The 27,167-nt window shown below is 50.8% G+C and overlaps 2 protein-coding genes across 2 annotated transcripts; both read left to right on the top strand.

Annotated features, from left to right (window-relative positions):
* Nucleotides 1-955: 955 nt before the first annotated feature.
* Nucleotides 956-4,306, top strand: LOC136157690 (leukocyte immunoglobulin-like receptor subfamily A member 6). Its single transcript, XM_065919495.1, has 6 exons — nt 956-1,004; nt 1,414-1,698; nt 1,851-2,156; nt 2,360-2,641; nt 2,924-3,223; nt 4,185-4,306. Exons 1-6 carry the CDS (start codon nt 956-958, stop codon nt 4,304-4,306), a joined length of 1,344 nt encoding a protein of 447 aa, XP_065775567.1.
* A 19,143-nt stretch (nt 4,307-23,449) lies between these two features.
* On the top strand, nt 23,450-25,133 carry LOC136157689 (tetrapeptide repeat homeobox protein 2-like). Its single transcript, XM_065919494.1, has 3 exons — nt 23,450-23,453; nt 24,007-24,158; nt 24,603-25,133. The coding sequence occupies exons 1-3, from the start codon at nt 23,450-23,452 to the stop codon at nt 25,131-25,133; spliced, it is 687 nt and encodes a 228-aa protein (XP_065775566.1).
* The last annotated feature ends 2,034 nt before the right edge of the window (nt 25,134-27,167 follow it).

Here is a 27,167-nt window from a genome sequence, read left to right as displayed (position 1 = left end):
GAGACTTATTCCCGCAGGTGGAGGCGCCCCGGCCTCCCGGTCCACATGCCGCCTCCGGCCTGCCGCCCTGACCTCTCTCTGGGCTTCTCCGACCACTAGGACCAGGCGGCTCTGGAGGGTGGGCCATCTCCCCGAGGATCGGGGGAGAAACGGGGGGCGGGAGGGGCGCCGAGCTCCATGGGACCTGCAAAGCCAGCGCTGCGGCCGCCCGCTCTTCCAGGACGTCCGTCCAGGACAGGACGAGGGAGTCAGATCCCGGACGCCGTAGGGCCGCCCTGCTCCCGGAGAAGAACCTGAGCCAGGCCTTCATGGACCCGCAGGCCCCGGGTCCTCGCCGCCCGATTCCACCTCTGTGACTTCTGTAGCCACGTCCTGGGCAAGCAGGTGAAACTCATCATGACGATGGGCACCCACCTGACCAGCCTCTGCAGGCCGGCTGGTCCTGGGTGGGGCTGGACAGCTTTCTCCTGCAAAGGTTCAGCCTCCAAAGCACCGCTAGGAGCCTCTGGAGCCCAGTGGCCTTTGAGGAGCCCCTCTGGGGTCAGGGCGTCCGCCGGGAAGCTTCTCTCTGCAACCAAGAGGCAGCTTCTTAACCGCTATGGAGCCATCTTCCAAGCCTTGGACCAAATGGAAACAATAAAACGTTTTCCAAAAAAAAAAAAAAGATGGAACCAATGTTGAGCTAGGTCCCGCCCTGCGTCTCAGCCTCCTGTCCGGAGACCATGTTACTCTCTGGGTTTTGGGGTGGAGTCTGGTGAGACTCCCACGTGCTCTGGAAGGCTCCTGAGCCTGCCGTCTGCTGGGCTCCATGGGGCAGGGCGAGCAGAGTGAGCGGGGTGGGGCTCTTCCTCTTTCTGGGTGACGTGCACCACCGAGCCTGGACCTTCACGCCCAGTGCTTCTGTCCGGCCTGCGGGCTCTGAGCTCTCTGTAAGTCACCTGCTCTGCTGGGGACCATGAGAGGCGGCACCACGACCTTGACCTTCACCGCCCTTCTCTGCCTTGGTGAGCTTTGGGGAAGGGAGAGTGTGGGGACCCCCTCCTCCCACATCTGGTCCCTGAGAGGCCCTAGGATGCAGGAGGCTTGGTGGGGACAGACTTTCTTGGGGGAGAGGGGAATGTCCTCAGCCTGGATCTGACTCCAGCCCTCAGGACGCAGAGCAGACCTGGAGCGTCCAGGACGTGTGGTGGAGCTGGGTGCTCACAGGGAACTCTCTTCCAGGGCTGTGCTGGGGCCCGGGGAACCAGGGACAGCCAGGTGAGCCCCCAGACCTCCTGCTTCCACCCACCACCCCTGGTCACTGGGGAGCACAGCGGGCCGGGGCCGCTGGTGGCCTGTCTGGGAGGGGCGGGTGACAGCTGGGGAACCTGGGGGAGAAAGCGCCCTGACTCCTCAGGTCTGATTCCTTTCCAGAGGTTCTCCCCAAACCCTCCATCTGGGCTGACCCAGGCATCTTGGTCATCCAGGGGAGCCCAGTGACCATCTGGTGTCAGGGGTCTCTGCTGGCAGATGTCTACCGTCTGTATAAAGAGAGCGGCTCTGGATCCTGGCAGGCTCAGGCCCCTCAGGGCTCCAGGAACAAGGCCGGGTTCCACTTCCGATCCTTGAGCTCAAGTGACGCCGGGCAGTATCAGTGTGCGTATCGTAGCAGGAACCGCTGGTCAGGCTGGAGTGACCCCCTGCCCCTGGTGGTGACAGGTAAGAGGGAGGGGTGGGTGGGTCCCTCCCACCCTGGGAGCATGCTCACGGGCAGAGGAGCAGAGTGTGGGCTCGGGGGGCCCCTGCCCTCCCGGCCCACACCTGGGGTCACTGGGGTGGAGGTCCCCCCTTAACACACCCCTCGCCCCCAGGAGTGTACAGGGCTCCCTCCCTGCCCGCCCAGCCCAGCCCCGTGGTGGCCGCAGGAGGCAGCGTGTCCCTCACGTGCAGTTCACAGTATGCAGCGGGCACGCTGCACCTGCTGAAGGAGGGAGGCGCTGACCTGCCCCGATACCAGACGTCGAGGAACTACAGGAACCAAGGGCGGGAAGAGGCTGTGTTCCCTGTGGGCCCCGTGACCAGCTCCCACGGGGGGACCTACAGGTGCTATGATGCTCCCAGCGCCGTGCCCTATCTGTGGTCACGACCCAGTGACCCTCTGCATCTCCAGGTCACAGGTGAGGCCCCAGGCCCCTCTATTTCCGAGACAGAGCCCTGACCTAAGCCTTGTGCCCATGAGCCCTGGGGGAGATGGGGGCAGGGACACTGGGCTCCTGGGGCAGGACGCGGGCGGGAGCCTCGGGAGGGAGCAGGGAGAGCTGTCTCCGCAGCCCCAGGTGCAGTGTGGGCGTGCAGCCGCGAGCCTCCGCCCCATCTGCAGGCCTGTCCAGGGCGCCCTCCCTCTCCGCCCAGCCCGGCTCGCTCGTGCTCCCCGGAGACAACCTGACCCTCCGGTGTGGTTCAGAGGCCGGCTTTGGCAGCTTCGCTCTAACCAAGGATGAGCGGCTCAGCCCGCTCCGCCGCCTAGAAGGGCAGCAGAGCCCCGACTTCCCCCTGGGCCGCGTGAGCCGCGCCCACGGGGGCCGGTACAGATGCTACAGCGGGCACAACGTCTCCCACGCGTGGTCGGCCCCCAGCGCCCCCCTGGACATCCTGGTCGCGGGTGAGGAGCCCCTGTCCCGGCCCAGGTCCCGACTGTCTGCTCAGGGTGCTGGACCAGGGTTGGCCCTGGTGGTGACGGGTCCAGGGAGAGGGTCCTGGAGCAGAGGCCAGGTGGGGCAGGGGTCTAGGGGGGGAACGTGAAAACAGGAGTGAGAGGCACGACGATTAAGGAGACCCACACAGACGGGCTGAGAGGAGCTGGGAGGGCCCACAGGGAGGCCCCTCAGCTCAGGGTCCGGGGTGTGGGGAGGGGCTCTCTGCTCATCACCCTGACCTCCCCCAGGAATGCACAGGAAACCCTCCCTCTCCGCCCGCCCAGGGGCCTCAGTGCCCCGGGGAGAGGACGTGACCCTGCAGTGTCACTCTGAGGTCCGCTCAGACACCTTCCATCTGTCCAAGGAGGGCTCGCTCGCTCCTCCCCAGCACTTGCGTCTGCAGGACACGGCTCCGCCCGTCCGGGCCAACTTCACCCTGAGAGCTGTGACCTCGGCCCACGGGGGGACCTACAGGTGCTACAGCTCACAGAGCACCGCCCCCCACCTGCTGTCGCTCCCCAGCGACCCCCTGGAGCTCCTGGTCTCGGGTGAGGGCCCAGCCCTGGTCCTCTGTGTCCTCCGGGGCAGGCCAGGGCCCTGTTCCCAGGGCAGCTCTGGGCTGAGTGGGCGTGGGGGGTCACAGAAGGGGGGATCAACCCTGAGGGGGCAGCAAAGAGCCAGAGGCCTCCCTTCCCTGCCCGTCCTCGCCCTCATCCCGGGCGTCCAGACCCGCTCCTGGTGATGGAGCAGAGCTAGAGAGGCCTCGGGACCGACCAGCAGGACTCAAGGCCAGCGCCCCCGGGCCCATCCTCCTCTGGTCTCCAGTCCTCGTGGCCCCTCGCCCAGAGGGAGCACAAGAGAGGGGCTAGCAGAGCCCGCGGCCCCCAAGGAGTGAGCAGACAGGCCCTGGCTCAGCTGGTGTCCCGGGGGACCGCGGGGCTCCCGGGGGTGAAGCGTGGATGAAGGGTGGGGGTCATGCAGAGGGAGATGCTGGGGCCCAGCTGGGGGAGGGCAGCCCCTGTCCTGACCCCCAGGAGCTCGGAGGATCAGCTCCTTTCTCCCAGGAGGGAGACCCCCAGAGTGGTCAGTGAGGGAGGGGGTGGTGGGTCCATGGTGGCCAGAGCCGTCACACTCTAGTGACCCCCTAGAGCTTCTGGTCTCAGGTGAGGGGCCGGACACTGTCCTGTCTGAGCTCAGAGTCCTGTCCTCAGAAATGCCTGAGACAGTCAACATGAGGGCGCATGGCGATGGGAGCTCCACCAGGAAAGTAAGAACCGAGAGAAGGGTCACCCCAACTCCTCACCCACACCACTCACTTCATGCTTCTCAGGAGCAGCTGACAGCATCAGCCCACCCCAAAACAAGCCAGACCCGAAGAGTGGTGAGTAAGACAAAGTCTGTTACAGGGCTGGGCTCGGGGCCACGTCCTCTCTCGGGAGGCGGGTGACCTGGGCGCACACCCCAGTTCCAGGTGACGGGCCGGCGCTGACCCGTGCGCCCTCACCCCAGACTACACGGTGCAGAATCTCATCCGGATGGGCCTCGCGGCCTCGGTCCTGGTGCTGCTCGGGGTCCTGCTCTATCAGGCTCGGCACGACCGCAAAGAAGCCCGAGACGCGGCCCGGAGCTGAGCACTGGAGGCCCCCGGCACCACCTAGAGCGCCGGAGCCGAGGACGCGAGCTTCCGGCCCGGGAGTTTCCGGAAAGATCCTCTGCCGCGCGTGCTGGGTGCGCTGTCTGCAGAGATCCCGGGGGAGAGACGCGCCGCGGGGATGGGAGGAGGCTCGGGCGTCCCCAGGGAGGCTGGGGGCTCGGCCTCCGCTCACGGGGGCCCCTGCCTCCGGGGCGGACGCCCCGACTCCTGGCTCTTCCCACCCCCAGCCCGAGGCGCATCCCAGTGGCAGGGGCGGGTCCTCTCTCCTGGAGGACGTGAGCCTCACTGTTCGTGCCCGCCGTCTCTGCTGTGCGCAATGACCTCCACCCCTTCTCAGAAACAGAACGTCGTTAAAGTAACTGAATAAATGGGTGAAAGTGGGGCCCCGTTTGGAACAGATGGATCCAGAACTCTTCCCTGAACCCCCCTCTGGACCCCTCATACCCTGCTCTCCTCGTCAGATGACACCGGTGTCGTTTCTCCAGCCGCCGTCAGTGTGAATGAACACCTTGTCGTTTGAAGAGACAGTCAGGTGTTGCGCTGCTAACTGGTGTTAGCAATACATCCATTTTGTAAAAAGCCCGGATTGTGGTGTTTGTCTGTTTCTTCAGTATAAATACTCTCTTCGTGGCCAACCTCAAGGTGCTTAGGTGAATGTGCTGAAGGCAGCCTGGGAAGTAAGGAGCAGACTGACTTTCTCAAAGAAGCTAAGTCTGATCCAGCGGGCCCCTCACTGATGACCCCCACGTGTACAGATGGGTCCTTCATATTAAACATCATGGTCAGATCATTTCCACTTTAGTTTTTGCCCCAGTTTCCATGAAACCAGACGCCAAAATATCCTAGTTCATCTATTGGAGAGGGAAAGATAAAATGAGGGAAGAGGAAACAATTGTAGGAGAAAATGCTGAGTCTGCTGAATCCTGGCTCATCACCAGGAGGTGTACTAACTACTCCAGCCAATTTGGAGAGTCAGTAACAATTATCAGCTGAAAGGAAGAGGCCCACCTCTGGTCCACAGTTATATAACCCAGAGGAAAATGTGTGCATAACCACGAGGGTACAAGCAGGAGCATATGGACAGAGAGATGGGTTGCTCACATTAGAAAAAAATTATAGAAATCAATCCCATGAAAAATGAATCATTATATGAATGTATATATATATATGACAAAATTTTATATGACAGAAAAATTCACAAAGTTAAACTGCTACAGTAACACAGTTCAATTTTCAAGCATGATGGTGAATAAGTGAAATAAAACTATAGGAGCATATTCCATCACATCAAATTCAAAAGGTGACAACAAGAGACCCAAATAAACAAAGTAAGAAATGAGAGAAGAGAAATAACAGCTGATACCACAGAAATACAAAAAGTCATAAGAGAATATGAAGAGAAACAAATTGGACAACCTGGAAGAAGTGGACAAGTCTCTAGAGACATACAGCCTGCCAAAACTCAATCAAGAAGACATGGGTAACATGAAAAGGGTGGTCACTAGAAGTGAAATAGAATCTATCATATTAAAAATAAAACCTTCTTGCAAACAAAAGTCCAGAACTGGATAGCTTCATAGAGGAATTCTACCAAACAAAGAAGAATTTATACTGATACTTCTTAAACTCTTTCAGAAGTTGAAGAGGAGGAAACAGCCCCCAAAGTCATTCTATGAAACCACTGTCACCTTGAAACCAAAACCAGAAAAACCTAAGGCAAAGAAAGAAATTACAGGCCAAGGCTACCCACTCCAGTATTCTGGCCTGGAGAATTCCATGGACTATATAGTCCATGGGATTGCAAAGAGTCGGACACGACTGAGTAAATTTCACTTCACTTCTATCATTGATGAATATAGATGCAAAAACCCTTAACAAAATATTAGCAAACTGAATTCAACAACACATTAAAAGGATCATACACCATGATCAAGTTGGATTCGTCGCAGGGTCACAAGAGTGGTTTAACAGACACAAATCAATGTGATATACCACAACAACAAAAGACAAAAACAACATGATTGTCTCAACAGATGCAGAAAAAGCAGTTGATAAAATTCAACATCCATTCATGATAAAAACTCTTTCCAAAGCAGGTAAAGAGGGAAAAATTATTTATGACAAACTCACAACCAATGTAATACTCAATGGTGAAAAGCTGAAAATATTCCCACTAATTCCTGGAACAAGTCAAGGATGACCACCACTTTTATTCAACATAGCACTGGAAATCTCATCCCAATTTGGATATCTTTTATTTCTTTTTTCTTATCTAATTGCTGTGACTTGGACTTATATATCATTTTTTAAAAATTTTATTTTATTAGTTGGAGGCCAATTACTTCACAACATTTCAGTGGGTCTTATATATCATTATATGCAGATGACATGATACTCTATATATCATGAAAACCCTGAAGACTCCAAACAAAAATATTAGAACTGATAAATGAATTCAAAGAGGTATTAGGATATATGACTAACATACAGAAATATGTTGCATTTCTTTACATTAGCAATGAAATATCAGAAAGAGAAAGTAAAAAAAAAATCAACCCCTTTAAAAAGTGCATAAAAAATAATAAAATAGGTAATAATAAATTTGACAAAGGAGGTGAAAGACTTATACATTGAAAACTATAAAACATTAATAAAGGAAACTGAATATGATTCAAAGAAATGGAAAGATATCCCTTACTCTTGAATTGGAAGAATCAATGTAGTTAAAATGGCCATATAACCCAAAGTAATCTATAGATATAATGCAATCTCTATCCAGTTACCCATGGCATTTTAAAAAACCGAACTAGAACAAATAATGCTAAAACTTACATGGAACAACAAAAGACTCAAAATTGCCAAAGCAATTGCTGAGGAAAAAGCAGGAGACATAACCCTCCTGGACTTGAGACAATACTACAAAGCTACAGTAATCAAAACAGCATGGTATTGGCACAAAAACAGACATGTCGCTGGGACAAAACAGTGAATCTAGAAATAAATCCACACACCTGTTGTCAAAAAAATCTTCAACAAAGGAGGCAAGGATATACAATAGAGAAAAAACAATATTTTCAGTTAGTGGTACTGGGAAAACTGGACATTTCCCACCTCATCCCAGTGGTCTTTGAGGAGACCCTCTGGTGTCACGGCTTCTTCCTGAAGCCTCTCTGCAGCCATGAGGCAGCTAGCTTGTAGACCACCCTGGAGCCCTCTCCCAAGCTTTGGACCAAATGGAAACAATAAAGCTTTTTACAGCAAAAAAAAAAAAAAAGAAAGAAAGAAAATGAAACAATTTGAACCAAATTAGGGGTGCTCCTAGGCCCTGCCCTGCATCTCATCTTCCTGTCACTCTCTTGGTTTGGATTTGGCACGAGGTGTAGGCGGAGTGTGTGGGGTCTAGTGAGACTCACATATGGTCTGGAAAGTTCCAGAGCCTGCTGTCTGCTGAGCCCCATCCTGCAGGGAGGGTGGAGTCAGGCCTGGGTGGGGCTGGGGCTGTTTTCCTTCCTCTGAGGCAACCAATGAGGAACTTGCAACATGTAACATAGAGGCTGGACCTTGTCACACATCCCATGTGTCAGTCTGACCTTCTAGGCCTGTGGGCTTTTTAAGTCATCTAAAGACTGGGGCAAATCATTCAATATGACAGTAATCCAAGTCTATGCCCCGACCAGTAATGCTGAAGAAGATGAAGTTGAATGGTTCTATGAAGACCTACAAGACCTCTTAAAACTAACACCCAAAAAAAGATTCCCTTTTCATTATAGGGGCCTGGAATGCAAAAGTAAGAAGTCAAGAAACACCTGCAGTAACAGGCAAATTTAGCCTTGGAGTACAGAATGAAGCATGGCAAAGGCTAATAGAGTTTTGCCAAGAGAACGCACTGGTCACAGCAAACGCCCTCTTCCAACAGCACAAGAGAAGACTTTACACGTGGACATCACCAGATGGCCAAAACCAAAATCAGATTGATTATATTCTTTGCAGCCAAAGATGGAGAAGCTCTATACAGTCAGCAAAAACAAGACTGGGAGCTGACTGTGGCTCAGATCATGAACTCTTATTGCCAAATTCAGACTTAAATAGAATAAAGTAGGGAAAACCACTAGACCGTTCAAGTATGACACAAATCAAATCCCTTACAATTATACAGTGGAAGTGACAAATAGATTAAAGGGATTAGATCTGATAGAGTGCCTGAAGAACTATGGACAGAGGTCCGTGACATTGTACAGGAGGCAAGAATCAAGACCATCCTCCAGAAAAAGAAATGTAAGAAAGCAAAATGGCTGTCTGAGGAGAACTTACAAGTAGCTGTGAAAAGAAGAGAAGCGAAAAGCAAACGAGAAAAGGAAAGATATTCCCATTTGAATGCAGAGTTCCAAAGAAGAAAGCCTTCTTCAGTGATCAGTGCAAAGAAATAGAGAAAAATAATAGAATGGGAAAGACTAGAGATCTCTTCAAGAAAATTAGAGATACCAAGGGAATACTTCATGCAAAGATGTGCTCAATAAAGGACAGAAATGATATGGACCTAACAGAAGCAGAAGATATTAAGAAGAGGTGTCAAGAATACACAGAAGAACTGTACAAAAGAGATCTTCATGACCCAGATAATCACAATAGTGTGATCACTCACCTAGAGCCAGACATCCTGGAATGTGAAGTCAAGTGGGCCTTAGGAAGCATCACCACAAACAAAGCTAGTGGAGGTGATGGAACTTCAGTTGAGTTATTTCTAATCCTGAAAGATGATGCTGTGAAAGTGCTGCACTCAAAATGCCAGCAAATTTGGAAAACTCAGCAGTGGCCACAGGACTGGAAAAGGTCAATTTTCATTCCAATCCCAAAGAAAGGCAATCCCAAAGAATGCTTAAACTACTGCACAATTGCACTCATCTCACACGTTAGTAAAGTAATGCTCAAAATTCTCCAAGCTAGGCTTCAGCAATACATGAACCATGAACTTCCAGAAGTTCAAGCTGGATTTAGAAAAGGCAGAGGAACCAGAGATCAAATTGGCAAGATCTGCTGGATCATCAAAAAAGCAAGAGAGTTCCAGAAAAACATCTATTTCTGCTTTATTGAGTATATCAAAGCCGTTGACTATGTAGATTACAACAAACTGTGGAAAATTCTGAAAGAGATGGGAATGCCAGGCCACCCAACCTGCCTCTTGAAAAACCTGTATGCAGGTCAGGAAGCAACAGTTAGAACTGGACATGGACCAACAGACCGGTTCCAAATAGGAAAAGGAGTACATCAAGGCTGTATATTGTCACCCTGCTTATTTAACTTATATGCAGAGTACATCACGAGAAATGCTGGGCTGGAAGAAGCACAAGCTGGAATCAAGATTGCCGGGAGAAATATCAATAACCTCAGATATGCAGATGACACCACCCTTATGACAGAAAGTGAAGAACTAAAGAGCCTCTTGATGAAAGTGAAAGAAGTTAAAAAGTTAACTTACAGCTCAACATTCAGAAAACTAAGATCAAGTCATCCAGTTTCATCACTTCATGGGAAATAGATGGGGAAACAGTGGAAACAGTGACTGACTTTATTTTTCTGGGCTCCAAAATCACTGAAGATGGTGACTGCAGCCATGGAATTAAAAGACACTTACTCTTTGGAAGGAAAGTTATGACCAACCTAGACAGTATATTAAAAAGCAGAGATGTTACTTTGCCAACAAAGGTCTGTCTAATCAAGGCTACGGTTTTTCCAGTAGTCATGTATGGATGTGAGAGTTGGACTATAAACAAAGCTGAGTGCCGATGAATTGATACTTTTGAACTGTGGTATTGGAGAAGACTCTTGAGAGTCCCTTGGACTGCAAGGAGATCCAAGCAGTCCATCTTAAAGCAGATCAGTCCTGGGTGTTCATTGGAAGGACTGATGCTGAAGCTGAAACTCCAGTACTTCAGTCACCTGATGTGAAGAAGTGACTCATTGGAAAAGACCCTGATACTGGGAAAGATTGAGGGCAGGAGGAGAAGGGGCTGACAGAGGATGAGCTGGTTGGATGGCATCACCGACTAAATGGGCATGAGTTTGGGTGAACTCCATGAGTTGGTGATGGACCGGGAAACCTGGCGTGCTGCAGTCCATGGGGTTGCAAAGAGTTGGACACGACTGAACGACTGAACTGAACTGAAAGAGTAGGGACCATGAGAGGCAGTGCCACAACACAGACTCTCACTGTCCTCCCAAGCTTGGGTCTTTTGAGACCCCAGGTCACAGAAGTCTTAAAGGGGACAGACGTTCCAGGGGAAGGGGGATGCACTCAGCCCCAGATCTGACCCCAGCATGCATGGGCCCACACCAGACCTGCAGCGCCTACAATGTGTGGTGGAGGATGGTGCTAACAGGAAACTCTCTTCCAGGACTGTGTTGGGACCAGTGGGACCGGTACAATCAGGTGAGTCCCCACCAGACTTCCTGCTTCCACCCAACCAGCCCCCTGGTTACTCGGCCCCCACAGGACTCCAGTAACAAGGCCAGCTTCTCCATTAGTCTAGGAGCTTGAGCATTACTGGGCAGTGTCAGTGTGCATATCACAGCAGGAACAGTGGGTCAGAGTGGAGTCACCCCTGCTCCTGGTGCTGACAGGTAAGAGGGAGGGCCAGGTCCCTCCCACAGTGGGAGCCTCCTCACGGGCAGAGGAGCAGAGTGTGGGCTCAGGTGAACCCCTCCTCTCCCAACCCACAGCCAGGGTCAGTGGGCTGGAGGTCCCCCTTTAACACAGCCCCTCTGCCCAGGAGTGTACAGGGCGCCCTCCCTCTCCCCAAGCCTGGCTTGCTTGTGCGCCCCAGAGACAACCTGACCCTCTGGCATTGCTCGGAGGCTGGCTTTGGCAGATTCGCTCCGACGAAGGATGAGGGGCTCACCTCTCCCCTCCATCTAGGAGGGTGGCTGAGCCCCAACTTCCCCTGGGTCATGTGACCAGCACCCATGGAAAGTGTTAAGTAAAAGCGTTAGTCACTCAGCCATATCTGACACTCTGCGACCCCATGGACTGTAGTTGAGCAGGCTCTCCTGTTCATGGAATTGTCCAGGCAAGAATACTGGAGAGGGTTGCCATTTCCTTCTCCAGCACCCACGGGGGCCGGTGCAGATGCTACAGTGGGCACAACCTCTCCTATGCGTGGTCAGCCCCCAGCACCCCCCTGGACATCCTGATTGTGGGTGAGGAGCCCCTGTCCTGGCCCAGGTCTTGACTGTCTGCTCAGAGCGCTGGACCAGGCTTGGCCCTGGTGGTGCTGGGTCCAGAGAGAGGGTCCTGGAGCAGAGGCGCAGGTGGGACAGGGGTCTGGGGCGGGGGGCGGGGGGGGGGGCGGATGTGAAAACAGGAGTGAGAGGCATGAAGATTAAGGAGACCCAGACGTGGGACTTCCCTGGCTGTCCAGTGGTTGAGACGCTGCCTGTCCACTGCAGGGGGCACAGGTTCAATCTCTGGTCAAGGAGCTAACATCCCACATGCAGCACTGTGCCACCAAAACTAAAGTGAAAAACAATCAAAGACAAAAAAAGAGACCCACACAGACGGGCTGAGAGGAGCTGGGAGGGCTCACAGGGAGGCCCCTCAGCTCAGGGTCTGGGGTGTGGGGAGGGGCTCTCTGCTCATCACCCCCGACCTCCCCCAGGAATGCACAGGAAACCCTCCCTCTCCGCCCGCCCGGGGGCCTCAGTGCCCCGGGGAGAGGACGTGACCCTGCAGTGTCACTCTGAGGTCCGCTCAGACACCTTCCATCTGTCCAAGGAGGGCTCGCTCGCTCCTCCCCAGCACCTGCGTCTGCAGGACACGGCTCCGCCCGTCCGGGCCAACTTCACCCTGAGAGCTGTGATCTTGGACCACGGGGGGACCTACAGGTGCTACAGCTCACAGAGCACCGCCCCCCACCTGCTGTCGCTCCCCAGCGACCCCCTGGAGCTCCTGGTCTTGGAAGAGGAGTCCCCTGCCCATACCCACTGAGGAGTTAGACCTACAGCTCAGTCCTGTCCCTGGGCAGCTCTGGGCTGCATGGAAAGAAGGGAGACCTGGGGATGCGAGCCACAGGTGACCCCACTTCATGGAGAGATGGATAATATAAGGGGATGCCTCTCCGTCTACTCCACGTACCCTCTCCCAGGGTCCAGGCAGTGCTAGGTGTGCAGAGAGGGGACTGAAGAGTGGAACGCTCTGGGCTTTGAGGGACGACATGGAGCTAAAAGCAGCATGAAGACCCAGACACACCCCACATCCTCCTGTCCTTGTTCCAGGGAGCAGCTGGGGCCTGCAGACCCCACCCACATGGGCCAGCTCCCCGTCCGCTGAGTAACCGAGGCCTCCTAGCCTAGAGGAGACAAAGTCTCCCGGGCCCTGGGCGACCTCCTGTTCCCCCTTTCCCAATAAACCTTTACAGGTTGCTTCCCACAGGATCAAGGGTGGGGTGGGGTGAAGGGAGGGGGCTTCAGGTCCCAAGTATAACTGAGCTCACTTGCCCCAGTATACTGGCTGCTCAGAATGAGAAGAACTGTGTGTTAAGGGGAAGCCACCAGCTGAGGAGAGAGAGAGGAGGCTGCCCCTCTGCCTCTGTCCGTGCTGCTGATTTTTGGGAGCCTGCGCGTCAAGGGCGCCAAGGGACTCAGCCCCGCGGTGTGCAGGGCAGGGTGAAGGTGGCCTCTGTCCGTGGTGCTGATCCCCGGGAGCCTGAGAGTCAAAGGCGCCGAGGGACTCAGCCCCGCGGTGTGCAGGGCAGAGTGAAGGTGGCCTCTGTCGTGGTGCTGATCCCCGGGAGCCTGAGAGTCAAGGAGTTCATGATCTGAGCCATAGTCAGCTCCCGGTCTTGTTTTTGCTGACTGTATAGAGCTTCCCCATCTTTGACTGCAAAGAATATAATCAATCTGATTTTGGTGTTGACCATCTGGTGATGTCCTTGTGTAGAGTCTTCTCTTGTGCTGTTGGAAGAGGGCATTTGCTGTGACCAGTGTGTTCTTTTGGCAAAACTCTATTAGCCTTTGCCCTGCTTCATTCTGCACTCCAAGGCCAAATTTGCCTGTTACTGCAGGTGTTTCTTGACTTCCTACTTTTGCATTCCAGTTCCCTATACTGAAAAGGACATATCTTTTGGGTGTTAGTTCTAGAAGGTCTTGTAGGTCTTCATAGAACCATATAACTTCAGCTTCTTCAGCATTACTGGTCGGGGCATAGACTTGGATTACCATGATATTGAATGGCTTGCCTTGGAAGTGAACAGAGATCATTCTGTCATTTTTGAGATTGCATCCCAGTACCGCATTTCGGACACTTTTGTTGACTATGATGGCCACTCCATTTCTTCTAAGGGATTTCTGCCCACAGTAGTAGATGTAATGGTCATCTGAGTTAAATTCACCCATTCCAGTCCATTTTAGTTGTCTGATTCCTAAAATGTCGACATTCACTCTTGCCATCTCCTGTTTGACCACTTCCAATTTGCCTTGATTCATGGACCCAACATTCCAAGTTCTTATGCAATATTACTCTTTACAGCATTGGACCTTGCTCCTATCACCAGTCACACCCACAACTGGGTGTTGTTTTTGTTTTGGCTCCATCCCATCATTCTTTCTGGAGTTACTTCTCCACTGATCTCCAGTAGCATAGTGGGCACCTACAGACCTGGGGAGTTCCTCTTTCAGTATCCTATCACTTTGTTTTTTCATACTGTTCATGGGGTTCTCAAGGCAAGAATACTGAAGTGGTTTGCCATTCTTTTCTCCAGTGGATCACATTCTGTCAGAACTCTCCACCATGACCCGATCATATTGGGTGGCCCCACATGGCATGGCTTAGTTTCATTGAGTTAGACAAGGCTGTGGTCCTGTGATCAGATTGGCTAGTTGTCTGTGATTGTGGTTTCAGTCTGTCTGTCTTCTGATGCCTTCTCTTAGCGCCTACTGAAAAGTTGGCTTAAAGCTCAACATTCAGAAAACTAAGATCATGGCATCTGGTCCAATCACTTCATGGCAAATAGATGGAAACAGTGGGTGACTTTATTTCTGCAGGCTCCAAAATCACTGCAGATGGTGACTGCAGCCATGAAATTAAAAGATGCTTACTCCTTGGAAGGAAAGTTATGATCAACCTAAATAGCATATTAAAAAGCAGAGACTTTACTTTGCCAACAAAGGTCCATCTAGTCAAGCCTATGGTTTTTCCAGTGGTCATGTATGGATGTGAGAGTTGGACTGTGAAGAAGGCTGAGTGCCGAAGAATTGATGCTTTTGAACTGTGGTGTTGGAGAAGACTCTTGAAAGTCCGTTGGACTGCAAGGAGATCCAACCAGTTCATCCTAAAGGAGATCAGTCCTGGGTGTTCATTGGTAGGATTGAAGCTGAAGCTGAAACTCCAATACTTTTGCCACCTCATGCGAAGAGTTGACTCATTAGAAAAGACCCTGATGCTTGGAAAGATTGAGGGCAAGTGGAGAAGGGGACGACAGAGGATGAGATGGTTGGATGGCATCACTGACTCAATGGACATGGGTTTGTGTAGACTCTGGGAGTTGGTGATAGGCAGCAAGGCCTGGCATGCTGTGGCTCATGGGGTCACAAAGAGTCAGACACGACTGAGTGACTGAATTGAACTGAACTGAGAGTCAAGGACACCAAGGGAATCAACCCCACAGTGTGCAGGGCAGAGTGAAGGGGGCCTCTTCACCCCTGTCCGTGGTGGTGATTTCCAGGAGCCTGAGAGTCAAGGGCACCAAGGGAATCTCCTTCACTGGCTATGCTAAAGCCTTTAACTGTGTGGCTCACAACAAACTGGAAAATTCGTAAGGAGATGGCAATACTAGACCACCTTACCTGCCTCCTGAGAAGCCTGTGTGCAGGTCAAGAAGCAACAGTTACAACCAGACATGGAACAATGGACTGGTTCCTAATTGGGAAAGGAGTACATCAAGGCTGTATATTGTAACCCTGCTTATTTAACTTCTATGCAGAGTACATTATGTGAAGTGCTGGGCTGGATGAAGCATAAGCTGGAATCAAGATTGCCAGGAGAAATATCAATAACCGCAGATATGCAGATGACACTACCTTAATGGCAGAAAGCAGAGAAACTAAAGCACCTCAGTGACAGATTTCATTTTCTTGGGCTCCAAAATCACTGCAGATGGTGGCTGCAGCCATGACATTAAAAGACATTTGCTCCTTGGAAGAAAAACTATGACAAAGCTAGAAAGCAGAGACACCACTTTGGTGACAAAGGTCCATGTAGTCAAAGCTATGGTTTTTCCAGTAGTCATGTATGGGTGTGAGAGTTGGACATAAAGAAGGCTGAGTGCTAAAGAATTGATGCTTTTGAACTGTGCTGCTAGACAAGACTCTTGAGAGTCCTTTGGACAACAAGGAGATCAAACCAGTCAACCTTAAAGGAAATCAACCCTAAATATTCATTGGAAGGACTTATGCTGAAGCTCCAATGTTTTGACCACATGATGTGAAGAGCTGACTCATTGGAAAATACCCTGATGGTGGAAAAGATTGAGGGCAAGAGGAGAAGGGTGTGACTGAGGATGAGATAGTTGGATGGTATCACTGACTCAATGGTCATGAGTTTGGCAAATTGGCAAATATGGAGTCTGCAATAAACAATAAAAAAAAAATGGGGGATGGACTGTGTTTCAAGAATGAAGATGGAGGTAGAGAGCAGTGTCTGGAGACACAAAGTGGAACCCCAGTGACGGAAAGACAGGCCAGAGTTTCCAGAAAGCAGAGATCCAATTCTCTGTTCCCATTTTATCTCTGTCTCCCCACTGTTGTCTTCAAAACCCAGCTTTCTCTTTTTCATCCCTTATGCGGAGTGATGCCTCATTGCGGAGAGAGCAGGGAGAGTCTCCCTGTCCATGAACATCCTTGAGGCTGGAGGCAGAAATGGAGCAACCATTCTGGGAGGATCAGAATCTGGGTTTGCCAGGGAGAGGGCTGCAGAAGAGATCAAGGAACTGATGGATGGAGAGACAGCCATTGTTTCCGTTCTGATTGAATCAAAATGAATGAACTAATTTTTTTCCTCTTAGCACGTATTTCTATTAACTCTCTTCCCAGCTCCTTCTCTTTTGCCCAAGCAGATTCCAGGCCACAGGCAACCCCTCTATCCATCTGAATCTAGGAATTGGACAGTAGCCTGGGAAGCCAAGGAGGAACCCTCAGGAGCTCTTGCTCTCTCCCTACATCCCTCCCCAGCTGTGCTTGGGCGGGCTCTGCCCTCTGGATTTCCATCCGGCCCTGGGATGAATCGGGTCAGAAGAACAGAGGGCAGGGCACCCACATGATCCAAGCAGGATCCAGAACCAGACATTTTTCTTGTTTTCTGCTTTCAAATTTAAAAAGTAATAATAACTAAGCAATAAGAAAGAGAGAAGATGAATATTTAACATTGCCCATGCCTGTGTGCTCAGTCACTCAGTCATGTCTGACTCTGCAGCCCCGTGAACTGCAACACACCAGGCTTCTCTGTCCATGGGATTTTCCAGGCAAGAATACTGGAGTGCGTTGCCACTTCCTCCTCCAGGGGGTCTTCCCTACCCAGGATGGAACCCACATCTCCTGCGTCTCCACACTGGTAGGTGGATTCTTTACCACTGAACCATCCGGGAAGCCCAACATCTGCCATAGTCCCTGGATAATTCATGTTTGCTCCATGTTTTGTTGTTAATTTAAACATATTATAGATGCATGCTATAGATCTTTTGCGTGCTGAACGTATACATCCTCAGAAATGAACAATGTGTATGATTTTGTTCATTTTTTGACATTACTTCCATGTCAAAAACTGCACCTTCATCGAATCATGCAACACAACATTAGCCATCAGCCTCAAGTTTTCTAGACTAGATTTGGGAGCCAAAAAAAAAAAAGTCTAACAAGATGTGTTCCAGACACATCTATTTCAAGCAGAAAGAAGACCCACCAGGTAAACAAAGCAAAAACTACACTGAAAATCATCAATTGTTATTAAAAGTTCTACTCCTCTTTCCTTTTAACTGTTAATTAGCATTTCCGAAGTTGTTAAGAATTATTTAATCATTCTCTCATTCACCAACATGAATTAATCAAATTAACTGAGCTGATTGGTAGTTCAAGTAAATATATTCATGCTTGTTCACAGTAGCCAAGAATTCTCCCAGAAGAAATCCCTTAGGATAAAAACCCAGATGTGAATTAATCCAATCAACTCAGCTGATTGATAGTTCAAGCAAATATACTCATGCTTGTTCACAGTAGTCAAGAATTCTCCCAGAAGAAATCTCTTAGGATAAAAACCACTGAGTCAGTGGGCACTGCACTCATTTGATCCTTATCAAATGTCACCAATTCTGTCTTCAACACCTCCAAAAATTGTGTACCAATGTACACCCAAACAGCAGGGAGAGAAAGCCAAAATTCTCCTCCTGTGTCCCAGATGTCTTGATCAATCCAATGGGCAATGAAATTGGCATTACATTCATTTGTATATTTTTATTGATATGTATTCACATGACACAAAATTCACCCCTTTAAAGAGGGTATCCCCAACCTCCAGGATCTCATGCCTGATGATCTGATGTGGAACTGATGTAATAATAATAGAAATAAAGTGCAAAATAAATGTAATGCACTTGAATCATCCCTAAACTATCCCTCCATCCCTAGTCTGGGGAAGAACTGTCTGCCACAAAACTGGTCCCTGGTGCCAAAAGGGTTGGGGACCAGTGCTTTAAAGTGTATAATACAGGGACTTCTTTGGTGGCCCAGTGGTTAAAAACTTGCCTGCCAATGCAGGGGACACGGATTCAACCCCTGGTCCGGGAAGATTGCACATGCCTCACTCGGGACAACTAGGCTGTGGGCCACAACTTTTGAGCCCACACTCGAGAGCCTGGGAGCCGAAACTACTGGAGCCCACATGCTCGAGAGCCTGTGCTCTGCAACAAGAGAAGTCGCCACAGTGAGGAAGGACACTGCAAGGAAGACGAGCCCCTGCCGGCGGTAATCAGAGACAGGCTGTGCACACCGCTGACCCTGCACAGTGAAAACTAAATACGTACAACTGTTCTTAAAGTGTACAATTTCATGGTTTTCACTTTACTCACAGAGTTGTGTATCCCTCACCACAATTCATTTTAGAACTTTTCATCACCTTAAATAGAAACCCCACACTCACCATTGGGGAATCCCAATTGCCACCCCCAGCATTCCCAATTCCTGGAAACTGCTAGTCTATCTTCTCCCTGGGTTTTTCTGTTCTGGAATGCAGAAGACAAGGGTTCTATCCCTGGGTTGGGAAGATCGCCTGGAGAAGGAAATGGCAACCCACTCTAGTATTCCTGCCTGGAGAATCCCATGGACAGAGAAACCAGGCAGGCTGGCAAGTCCGTGGAGTTGCAAGAGTCAGACACGACTTAGTGACTAAACCACTACCTATGAATGGAATCATACAATTCGTGACCTGTGGGGTCTGGCTTCCTTCAGTCAGTGTAGTGTTCTCATGGTTCTTCCATGTTGTCGCCTGTCAATAGTTCATTCCCTCTTATGATTAAACAGTATTCCATTGTATGAGTGTACGATGTTTTGCTTATCCCTTCATCAGTGGGTGGTCATTTCCATTTAGCTTCCACTTGTGGCTCTTGTGAGTAATGCAGCCACCAACTTTTCCAACTTTAAATTATATACTTCCAGCATTTCCCTGATGATCCGGTGGTCAAGAATCTGGTTTGTGATGCAGGGGACGTGGGTTCGACCCCTGGTCAGGGAAGTAAGATCCCACACGCCTCAGGGTGACTAAGTCTGAGTGCCACAACTACCGAAGCCTGTGCAACACAACTAGAGAGAGTCTGTGCATTGTGACCAAAGATCCCACATGAGCAAAGGCCATCCTGCATGCTGCAACTAAGACCCGGCATAGCCAAGTAAATGAATAAGTAAATTTTATCATATCATGAGACAGTATCAGTGAGTTTCTCCATCTATTCATGATTTTCCTGGCCAGATGAATGCTGCATTGCAGAGCCTTTGAGGGCAAGGGCCTTGCTTTCCTGCTCTCCACTGGCATATTTATGAGGGTTAAAATATGCTAGAGCTGGCTGGTGGACTATGAAACTTCCCTACATCCAACCCAAAGTAGCCACCAAAACAATGAGCCAGACCTATAATAACATCTATGTTCAGTGACTCAGTCGTGTCTGACTCTTTGTGACCCCCGTGGGACTGTATCCTGCCATGTTCCTCTGTCCATAGAATTTTCCAGGCAAGAATCCTGGAGTGGGTTGCCATGCTCTCCTCCAGGGGATCTTCCTGACCCAGGGATCAAACCCACGTCTCTTGCATCTCCTGCACCGGCAGGCAGGTTCTTTATTGCTGCACCACCTGGGAAGCCTGAAGATGCCTATCAGTTCAGTTCAGTCACTCAGTTGTGTCCGATTCTTTGCAACCCCATGAACTGCAGCACGCCAGGCCTCCCTGTCCATCACCAACTCCCAGAGTCTACCCAAACCCATGTCCATCGAGTCAGTGATGCCATCCGACCATCTCATCCTCTGTCATCCCCTTCTCCTCCTGCCCTCAGTCTTTCTCAGCATCAGGGTTTTTCCAAATGAGTCAGCTCTTCCCATCAGGTGGCCAAAGTATTGGAGTCTCAGCTTCAACATCAGTCCTACCAATGAACACCCAGGACTGATCTCCTTTAGGGTGGACTGGTTGGATCTCCTTGCAGTCCAAGGGACTCTCAGGAGTCCTCTCCAACACCACAGTTCAAAAGTATCGATTCTTTTTTTTTTTTTTTTCACTTATTTTTATTAGTTGGAGGCTAATTACTTCACAACATTGCAGTGGGTTTTGTCATACATTGACATGAATCAGCCATGGAGTTACATGTATTCCCCATCCCGAACCCCCCTCCCACCTCCCTCTCCACCCAATTCCTCTGGGTCTTCCCAGTGCACCAGGCCTGAGAACTTGTCTCATGCATCCCACCTGGGCTGGTGATCTGTTTCACTATAGATAATATACATGCTGTTCTCTTGAAACATCCCACCCTCGCCTTCTCCCACAGAGTGCAAAAGTCTATTCTGTACATCTGTGCCTCTTTTTCTGTTTTGCATATAGGGTTATCATTACCATCTTTCTAAATTCCATATATATGTGTTAGTATGCTGTAATGTTCTTTATCTTTCTGGCTTGCTTCACTCTGCATAATGGACTCCAGTTTCATCCATCTCATTAGGCCTGATTCAAATGAATTCTTTTTAATGGCTGAGTAATATTCCATGGTGTATATGTACCACAGCTTCCTTATCCATTCATCTGCTGATGGGCATCTAGGTTGCTTCCATGTCCTGGCTATTATACATTGGGGTGCATGTGTCTCGTTCAGATCTGGTTTCCTCAGTGTGTATGCCCAGAAGTGGGATTGCTGGGTCATATGGCAGTTCTATTTCCAGTTTTTTAAGAAATCTCCACACTGTTCTCCATAGTGGCTGTACTAGTTTGCATTTCCACCAACAGTGTAAGAGGGTTAAAAGCACTGATTCTTCAGTGCTCAGCTTTCTTCACAGTCCAACTCTCACATCCATACATGACCATTGGAAAAACCATAGCCTTGACTAGATGGACCTTTGTTGACAAAGTAATGTCTCTGCTTTTTAATACACTGTCTAAGTTGGTCATAACTTTCCCTCCAAAGAGTAAGCATCTTTTAATTTCATGGCTGAAATCACCATCTGCAGTGATTTGGAGCCCAGAAAAATAAAGTCAGCCACTGTTTCCACTGTCTCCCCATCTATTTGCCATGAGGTGATGGGACTGGATGCCATGACCTTAGTTTTCTGAATGTCGAGCTTTAAGCCAACTTTTTCACTCTCCTCTTTCACTTTCATAAAGAGGCTTTTTAGTTACTCTTCACTTTTTGCCATAAGGGTGGTGTCACCTGAATATCTGAGGTTATTGATATTTCTCCCAGAAATCTTGATTCCAGCTTGTGCTTCTTCCAGCCCAGCGTTTCTCATGATGTACTCTGCATATAAGTTAAATAAGCAGGGTGACAATATACAGCCTTGACGTACTCCTTTTGCTATTTGGAACCAGTCTGTTGTTCCATGTCCAGTTCTAACTGTTGCTTCCTGACCTGCACACGGGTTTCTCAATAGGCAGGTCAGATGGTCTGGTATTCCCATCTTCTTCAGAATTTTCCAGAGTTTATTGTGATCCACACAGTCAAAGGTTTGGGCATATTTGATAAAGCAGAAATAGATGTTTTTCTGGAACTCTCTTGCTTTTACGATTATCCAGCAGATGTTGGCAATTTGATCTCTGGTTCCTCTGCCTTTTCTAAAACCAGTTTGTGTGGCAAGAATACACAGAAGAATTGTACAAAAAAGATCTTCATGACCCAGATAATCACGATAGTGTGATCACTTACCTAGAGCCAGACATCCTGGAATGTGAAGTCAAGTAGGCCTTAGGAAGCATCACTTTGAACAAAGCTAGTGGATGTGGTGGAATTCCAGTTGAGCTATTTCAAATCCTGAAAGATGATGCTGTGAAAGTGCTGCACTCAGTATGTCAGCAAATTTGGAAAACTCAGCAGTGGCAGGGAAAGGTCAGTCTTCATTTCAATCCCCAAAAAAGGCAATGCCAAAGAATGCTCAAACTACCGCACAATTGCACTCATCTCACACGCTAATAAGGTAATGCTCAAAATTCTCCAAGCCAGGCTTCAGAAATACATGAAGTGTGAACTTTCGGATGTTCATGCTGGTTTTCGAAGATGTCTATATGTTTTATTTAATTTTGAATTTGATCCCTCATCTATTTCCAGCATTTTGGACTGTGCTGACCTCTGACCCCATGAGGGCTTGGCCACAAGAGAATGGGAGCACCCACCCAGCTGTCTGGACAGAACAGAGGCACCCCCAGCATCTTCCTGATAACCTCTGGCTGAGGGTATTGGCAGATACTGGGCTTTCCTGCTGGCTCAACGGTAAAGAATCTTCATGCCAATGCAGGAGACCTGCGTTCAATCCCTGGGTTGGAAAAATTCCCTGGAGAAGGAAATGGCAGGCCACCCCAGTATTCTTGCCTGGGAAATTCCATAAACAGAGGAGCCTTGGTGGGCTACAGTCCATGGGGTTACAAAGAGTTGGACACAACTTAGAGAGTAAACAACAACATATCATCAGGATATCATCAAGTCCGTCCCAAACACCAACCCACACTAGCAAAGCATGAGCAAGCCAGATACCCACACCTTCCCCTACCAATCCCAGGCAAAGACCCTCTTCTCAATCTTTGCCAATCTAGTCAATAAACTACACTTAATTTCCTTTAAGAAATCATCAGAGGATGGTCTCTGGTCACATCTTATACACCAAGGAAATTATTGGATTCTCCCCTGTTGACAGTACCGCCATCAACTGTCTTGGTGGCCAGTGTGTTTCCAGGTGCCCAAAAAGCAGGAAAGATGTCCAGTTAAGGCAGAATGTTGGCAAAAAAGGAAGCCAGGTAAATGTCCACTTATAGTGGAATGCAACCCCGAGTGACAGTTCGCAGTGACATAAATCAAAGAACAAGATCTCTTTGCTGTGTTTTGTGTTGTATTGATCACCTATTTAATTTCATCCCATTGCTGATAATCAAAGTCCCTGGGAATGGGCATCCTAAACTGTGCTTTCCTCTGACCAGGAGAGAGAGTGTCCAGGAATTCCCAGGAGACCCTGGCACAAGCCATGAGTTCAACCTGATCTTTAGACCCAGGCCTATGCACTCTGTGGAGTCCAGGAGGGGCTGGACTCCAGGGACCTAAGCTCCTGAGTCAAGCGTGGAAACCCAGTTCATTCACTCACCTCGGGAAAGGGGGCAGGACCCCAGAGGTTTCCTGACAGCCCCCAGGACAGGACTCAGTGAGCAGTAATTGCTCAGCAATGAAAGGATTAATCGATAATTGCATCTCCTGCAAGAGGGTGGGGCAAAAGAGGGTGGGTCCTGTAGGGCGTGTCAAGGTGGGCATAGTATATAAAGCTGGGGTGGAGGACCCTGGCCTCAGATGTTCCTGCAGAGCCCCAAACGCAGAGAGCAGAGCAGCACTGAGGAACTAAGACCCCAGTCTACCATGGGTGAGTATGGGTCAGGGTGAAAGGCCTGGGCCAGAGGCTGGGGTTGCGGCCGAGGCCACAGGCCTCCTGGGCACCCAGAGGAGGGCCCAGCTGTCCGAGAGGGCTTCCTGCGGTGGGGAGGACACTGCAGAGTCTGGGGGATGGAATTACCTTATCTGGAGGAGATGAACAGAGAGCCGGCCCACTGCGGCCTCCTGCAAACATCAGGGTCGCTTCAGCCCTTGGATAGTGAGGGGACCTGGCGCCCAGGAGAGCCCTTCCTTCCTGCCTGCCTCCCCAGGCTGGGGGCCCTGGGGCTGAGATCAGGCCCATCGCAAGGATGTGGACACTGAGGCCCAGAGAGGTGCCAGGGCTGGGGTGGGGGGAGGACAGTCAGGCTGGCACCAGGGGCGGCCGGCCGGATGCCACATGCTTAGCTCTGCGCCGGCCTCTGTCCGCAAGCGTGAGCCCCCCCACCCGCTCACCAGGGCCTGAGCCAGGCCGGGGGAGGCGTGCTGGGGACCATCTGGAGGTGGGCTTCGTCTGACCCTCCTTCTCCCCCAACGATTCTCAGGACCCGCAAAGAGGCAGCGGCGGCAGCGCACTGTGTTCAACAAAGAACAGTTACACGTGCTCGAGGAACACTTCGTAAACGACCAGTACCCGAGCTACCGGGCCCGCGAGGACCTGGCGGCCCGGCTCAACCTGGAGGAGTACAAAGTGCAGGTCAGATCCCACCCCCCGTCCCCACAGCCGTCCCAGGACCAGCTCCCACCTTGGCACTTACCACGCACCGCATCCGGGGGCCAGCTTTCCGCCCCTCCTAGGTCCAAGGGGCCGGAGCACGGCCTGGGTCACTCAGGAAGCAAGGGCTCTCCCGGGGTCCGGATCTCAGGGCCTTGGGGAACCCAGGGAGCCCCTCTGGCAGACCCCCTTCCTAGCGCTCGAGCCCCTGAGTGACCAAGGCCGGCCACTCCCGCCCTCTTCCGGTCTCCTCTGCGGCCTCCTGAAAACTCCAGGAGCCTCTAATTGGAGCTGGGGGACCGAGAGAGCCGCGCGCGAGGCCGGCTTCCGCTCCAACGGCGGGCAGCCTCCGACCCACCCCCAGCGGCCGCAAATGCGCAAGGACCCTCCACTGACGCCTCCTCCCCGGCCCCTCTGTCTCCCCAGGTGTGGTTCAAGAACCGCCGGGCCAAAAACGCTCGGCTGAAGCGACTGACCCAGGGGCCTGGCCAGGGTCCCCGCAGCGTTCCCACCGAAGGCGAAGTCCCCGATGCCCCCGCTCCCGGGACTGCCTCTACCCCTGCCGCCGCGGCTGCAGACTCTGCGACCCCAGAGAGCTCGGGTTTCCGCAGCCCCTCTCCGCCCAGCCCCGCCGGCATGCTCAGCACACCAGCGCCCGGCGGCGTCCCCAGCCAAGGCCGGGCCGGGTGCGCCCAGGCGCAGGGCGCCCAGGAGGACTTCCCTACGGCAGCTCCAGCCTCGACCCCAGGTCCAACTTCAGCCCCGACTCCAGACTGGATTCAGGACCCCTGCGCCGCCTCGGACTCCTGGCCAGACTCTGTTGTCATCTTTGATTTCATAGACCTCTTCCCGCTGCAAGAACCCTCCCACGAATCTCCCTCCGTCTTGTTCTCAGAGTACCAAAAGGGAGATGACTCTGTGGATGACTCGAGCCCCAGGCAGTTTCTGAATTTATAGAACCATCTGTCCCTGCAGACCCAGGCCTGCGCGTGGCGTGTAGAAACCCCAGCGGCTTGGCCAATCACCAGGAAACCGCTAGGTCACTGTCGGGAGGGATGCATCTCCGTGTATCCAGCCTGCGGAGGGGCGTTTGTGTCACTGTGGAGCGCCCCTCGGGGGCCGCGCTGCTCCGAGTGTCCCCTCCACTTTATTTAGGGCGCACGCGGGCAGTTCAGCTGGTTCCTAAGCCGGCCATGGAACTGCCGCTCCCGGTGTGCCTTCGGGTTTGGTGGGTGCTGCCTGGGGGAACTTGACCAGCCTCGATCGCCCAGCGCTCCTGCTGATCCTCAGGGACATTTAGGATGTGCGCCTTTGTGATGTTTGCTCATCTGCTGTCTGGAGACTTCTCTGTGATTTTTCATATTGATTCCCTGATGGGAGAGAAGCTGAGCTCTACTTGTGTTTATTGGGCGTTAGGAATACTTGCAGAGTGCCCTTTATTTTTTGAAATTTTTTGTTAATTTTTCTTGTTTGAATTTATCGTTTTATCTCTTTTGGTAAATAAAGTGTTGCAAACATTTCTTTTCCCACTCGTGTTTTTTGGAAGTAGAATTTCCTGATTTTCCTGTCTATTTCAGTGCCTCTCCTTATCTGTTGTGATCAACCAGTGTGTACACTGATATGCTATAAAAAATGAATTTATTAATAAAGACTTAACATAACCCTCAGAAGCCTCATTCTCAAGTTGACATAAAAATTCAGAAAACCTGACACTCAACGTCAACTTGCCTTATCACAGACTGAAAATAGTTCGGTGGGGGCATCAGTCCTGGGTCCTTGGTTTACTACTTTCAACCCACCTCAAGGTTTGGGCAGCAGGGGACTGGGGAAGACTCTGTTTTAACTATTCCCTTTTACAGTTAATGCTTTGTCTTTAGTCTTTCTTGTTTGAGAAATCTTTCATTATCATAAGAAAGATATTGGTCATAAACATCTGAAATCTGTTCTCTGAAATCTCCCATGTTTAGGTCTTAGTGACAGTGTTAATTGCTCAGTCCAGTTGGACACTTTGTGACTCCATGGACTGTAGCCCACCAGGCTCTGTTTTGAGAGCCAAGACAGAGGAAATGGCTCTGGAAATGGGATTTCCTAGGCAAGAATACTTGAATGGGTAGCCCTTCCCTTCTCCAGGGGATCTTCCTGAGCCAGGGATCGAACCTGTGTCCCCTGCACTGTGGGCAGATGACCATCTGAGTCACTTTGGGTCTTAGGACTTCTAGAATTGATTGTGTGTGTGTGTGGTGTGAGGTAGGGATCCCTTTCTCATTTATCCTCATGAATTTACAGCTGTCAGTGTATGAGAGACTGCTTAACTTGTCGTAAGTCAAAGATCCATTCCTGCATGGATTCAGTACCTACAAAGTCTGCATTCGGGATGGATGGTCCGGTATCCTTGCACCATCTGCTCCTTCGTCTCCAGTTTCTCTGCTGTCTTCTGTGACCATCTTGGCTCTGGGGTCTCCCCACCGCTGGTCCTCTGACCCTGTCCCAGTCCCCTGACCCTGTCCTGGTCCCATTTAGCAAATGCCCCAGTGCTCGTAAGCCAGGGACACCTCAGCTGAGCAGAGAGAAAATTAAATCAGATTGGAGGGAGGGAAGGGAGGCACATGGCAGGTAACAGACGTGGCAAGGGTGGGCAGTCCTGGGGGCTACCAGGACATAAGAGCAGCTGCTCCTGCTTGTCTAACAGAACCTGCCGGGGAAAATACAGAAGCATGCTGAGGAAACAGGAGCAGCGAAAGGAAGCCGAGAGGGAGAAGCACTGGGACTGCCCCGGGGTCCAGTGGCGAAGAATCTGCTTTCCAATGCACAGGACTCAGCTGTGATCCCTGATCAGAGAACTAAGATCTCACATGCTGTGCAGCACGAAGTCCATGCCTGCGTCAACTAGAGACAGCCTGTATACAGCAAGGAAGACCCAACGCAGCCAAAATAAATAAAACAAAAAATACAGTACCATATTAAAATAGATGGGTTTCCCTGATAGCTCAG

This window comes from Muntiacus reevesi, chromosome 2, assembly GCF_963930625.1.
Source record: "Muntiacus reevesi chromosome 2, mMunRee1.1, whole genome shotgun sequence".
In the NCBI taxonomy this organism is placed as follows: Eukaryota; Metazoa; Chordata; class Mammalia; order Artiodactyla; family Cervidae; genus Muntiacus; species Muntiacus reevesi.
The sequence above is the reverse complement of the archived record's forward strand: the minus strand, read 5'-3'. Positions and strand labels throughout refer to the sequence as shown.

Bases quoted from the DNA above. Each gene is read 5' to 3' on its own strand.
- LOC136157690 (XM_065919495.1), top strand. From the start codon at position 956: ATGAGAGGCGGCACCACGACCTTGACCTTCACCGCCCTTCTCTGCCTT. The intron at 2,157-2,359 runs GTGAGGCCCCAG...CCCCATCTGCAG, and splicing joins TCTGCATCTCCAGGTCACAG to GCCTGTCCAGGGCGCCCTCC. The intron at 3,224-4,184 runs GTGAGGGCCCAG...CCCTCACCCCAG, and splicing joins CCTGGAGCTCCTGGTCTCGG to ACTACACGGTGCAGAATCTC.
- LOC136157689 (XM_065919494.1), top strand. The intron at 24,159-24,602 runs GTCAGATCCCAC...CTGTCTCCCCAG, and splicing joins TGGAGGAGTACAAAGTGCAG to GTGTGGTTCAAGAACCGCCG.